Source organism: Psammomys obesus, unplaced genomic scaffold (genome assembly GCF_907164565.1).
Source record: "Psammomys obesus unplaced genomic scaffold, mPsaObe1.curated_primary_1811, whole genome shotgun sequence".
Classification (NCBI taxonomy): Eukaryota; Metazoa; Chordata; class Mammalia; order Rodentia; family Muridae; genus Psammomys; species Psammomys obesus.
Window position 1 is genome coordinate 9,978,899 of NW_026585895.1, and position 3,363 is coordinate 9,982,261.

General features: G+C 48.7%; 1 protein-coding gene across 1 annotated transcript; it reads right to left on the reverse strand.

The window, feature by feature from the left end:
• Positions 1–1,841: 1,841 nt before the first annotated feature.
• Hoxd8 (homeobox D8) lies at positions 1,842–3,361 on the reverse strand (the record flags this gene model as incomplete). The annotated part of the gene is made up of 2 exons (XM_055600660.1): positions 1,842–2,431; positions 2,827–3,361. Coding segments are annotated over 2 exons (843 nt in total), but the record flags the coding sequence as incomplete, so codon positions are not given.
• Positions 3,362–3,363: the final 2 nt, after the last annotated feature.

A 3,363-nucleotide genomic window follows, 5' to 3' on the forward strand; every position in this document is an offset into this window, starting at 1 on the left:
TCACAAGCAGTTGGAGTTTAGCCAGCACTGGTCTTCAGGTAGCTTATGCCTAAGGCAGTTCCCCTGCTAGGCTCTCAGCCTGGGGCTTCTCTGCTCTTGCTCCGTTCCATCCAGCCAACATGGGAAGCGGCTGGTTGAGCAAAAGTCCCCAAATCCAGCACTGCCCATTGCAGCTGTCTCCTCTGTACAAATGCTTAAGCCTTGGCCACTCCTGACTTAAGTTGTCTTTCCGGGCTTCAGTTTACAAATGTCACAGCCACAGCCTCTTGCCTGTGTGGAGAGCCAGGTGGTGACTGGCCTCTAACCCAGCTAGTACCAATCCTCCTGCTAGCCACAAGACAGCAGACAAACTGGCCACCAGCTGGCAGTGAACCTGGCCCAAAGCTAAAGAATCTTCTTTTCTTACGGATGTAATAGAGCACTCTGGAATTTAACAATAAAGCAAGAACCACATCTGTAAAAGTGAAGGTGGCTAGAAAAAGCAGCCAACTTTTAATGTCTACTTTAATGTGTTTCCATTTTTTTTTTTCATAAGAAATTATACTTCATGTGAATTTCTCCTCCTCTTCCCTCCCTCCACTCCTGAAAAAGAGGCAGCTGCATGAGCAGCCCCCGGTGGAAATGGATATTCTGTTAATAACAGATGCAAAGTCGCAGCAGCTTCAACTCGGACTGTATGGAATTAAGCTGGACTCTGGGCCGTCAGGCCTACGACTTGACTTGAATCCTTTTGAAGTTCAAAGTTGTCACAGTATCATGCCAGAATTCTTTAATGAAAGAGGTGTGGGCGGTCAGCTCCCTCTAGAAGGGGCCCCAGACCGCCTCTTGTTACCCGCATTACTATCATGAAACAGCTTAGGGTGTTTCCGACCCACACCCGCTTCTCAAGCAGCAAGTCACTGCCCTCAGTGAGCTCTGGTCATTGTTTGTGACTGGGAAGGACGAAGAACGGCATTTTCCGCGCTCAGAAACATCAGCTCTGCTCTTTAAGGAGGTACATTTCTTTATTAAGGAGCTATGCTCTGGGGCTGTTGTTTACACTCAGAGGAGTTTCCGCATTTACACTCAGGACTCCTTCCAAAGAGGTGAGGCCAAGGCTTTCCTGAAGAACAGCAGAGGATGGACGTACCAACCGACGTACCAACCGACATCTGAGATGAACACAGCAAGCTGGCGTAAAAGGAGCATGCAGGCAGTGCAAAGAGAATACAATAAATATGGCACCTACTAGAAAAGGCAGAAACACAGAGCATAGCGACCTAGAAATCCCAGGCAATTGGGGTTCAAAATGAAAGCAAGGCCACTTCCAGAGAGAACAGTTAGTGGAAATGTTGCAATTAGTTTTCAAGTATTAATTCTCCAGATTATCCAATTGCCATAATGTGTATGGACTACAGAAACACGACTAAGTGTCGATTTTGACATTACCCTTAAACTCCTGCCCCTGGCACAGCACTCTCCCAAGTTTAAGGAAGCCAAGAGCCCAGAGAATACATTGCACTCTTCAGCTACTGTGCTCTTCCAACATTTGGCCCAGACTCTTCCCTGACAGACATTTACAAAATGCTCAAAGAAGCCTTCTGGAAGGAAACCAAAAGACACCTGAACCATTGTTACAGAAGCAGAGAGAAAAATATAAATAATACATTTAATCAAATAATAAAGTAAATATTCTGCAGGCATAATTTTTAAAAAATTATTAATAGACCTCTTTTAATTTACTCACCATAAAGATTTAAAATGTTCAAGTGCACTTGTTTGATTAATAAAGCATTTTATATTCAATCATTGAGTGCTGATCATTAGGAAGTTTACGTTGTTGAGGCAAATCACCAGCTCGGACGTTAAAAACTACCATTATAAAAATAGAGCTACAAGGTCGGTATCAAATTACCCTTCTATACGACAGCTCAAGGACTGGCATTATGCGAAACTACAAACTTATTTTTTAAAAACACCCAAATCCCTTTCAAAGCGCAGAAACCTCAAGAGCAGTGACATTAAGGTAGGTAGCTTGAGACACAGGTGAAGTTCTTTCCAGAAAAGAAGGGGGAGGGGTGAGAAAAGGTGCTGGTCACAGGTACACTCTGATCCTTCGTCTCCATAGTCTCCCGGTCAAAATTTCAGGGTGGAAGTGAATTTGCCGGGCCTTCGGCTCTGTCTTCCTCCAGCTGCTGGGCCTCCTGTCTGGGTTCTCCGTCCTTTGCCTCCGGCCTGGACACGGGAAACTTGTCTTTGTTGTTCTCCTTCTTCCACTTCATTCTCCTGTTCTGGAACCAGATTTTTACCTGTCTCTCCGTGAGGGCCAGGGTGTGGGAGACCTCGATTCTTCTCTTCCTGGTCAGATAAGGGTTAAAAAGGAATTCCTTTTCCAACTCTAGGGTTTGGAAGCGACTGTAGGTTTGTCTTCCTCTCCGTCTACCAGGAGCTGCTGATTAAAACAACAACAACAACAAAAAGGGGAGGAAAATCAACGTTTAAAAAAAAAAAAAAAAAAAAAAAGGTTGCTGTGTCTGGATACTGCTGGAGATTTCTGGACCGGGCTGAAGAGGGGAAATGAACAGTGGCCTTTAATTCTGATACAGACACGGGGCGTGCGGGCAAGAGAAGCAGACACAGGGCTTCACAATTATTCTGTCCCCATCGTTTCACATACTTTTTAAAAGTCTGTGTTAGTTTATGTACGACAGCCACGGTGGCTACACAAGAAGGAAAAGGAGGGGGAGAGGGAAAGGACAGGGGAGTTTTAAGGCTAGAACGTGAGATGAAAGCAGATTTCTCCCTTTCTCCCCTCCTTTTAAAAAAAAAAAAAAGGCGCATCCCAACCTTGTGGTCTCATCCAGGGAAACATTTGAGAAGACGAGCTCTGATTTAAGTGGTCTGGGTCCTCGCCAATATTACCACTGGACGATTTACAGTCAGGATATTGTACCAGCTCGGCCTCTTGCTGGGTCGTAAAAATCGGCTGTCTCTGTAAGTTATCGTATCCGTAAAACTTCGCGGGCTCCCCGTGACAGGCAATCCCGCCGCAGGGGGGAGGCGGCGGCGGCGGCGGAGGCGGAGGGTGCGGAGGAGGAGGTGGGGCGGCCTGGTAGGCAGCGGCCGGGCTGCCCGGGCCGGCGTGGAAGTAGTCCTGGCCGGGGCCCGGGCCGCCCCCTCCGCCGCCGCAGGCCGGGTGCGGGCGCGCGTGCGCCTGCGGGGGCGCGTGCGGGAAGCCGGCGGCGCCGTTGCCATAGAGCTGCAGGGCGGCGGCGTGGTGGCGGCCGCCGAGCTCGGGCGCGAAGGGACAGTCGTAGTAGGTGGGGTGGACGGCCTCGGCCGCCGCCGCCGCCTTGTACTTGGAGTACAGCGGGTTCACGAAGT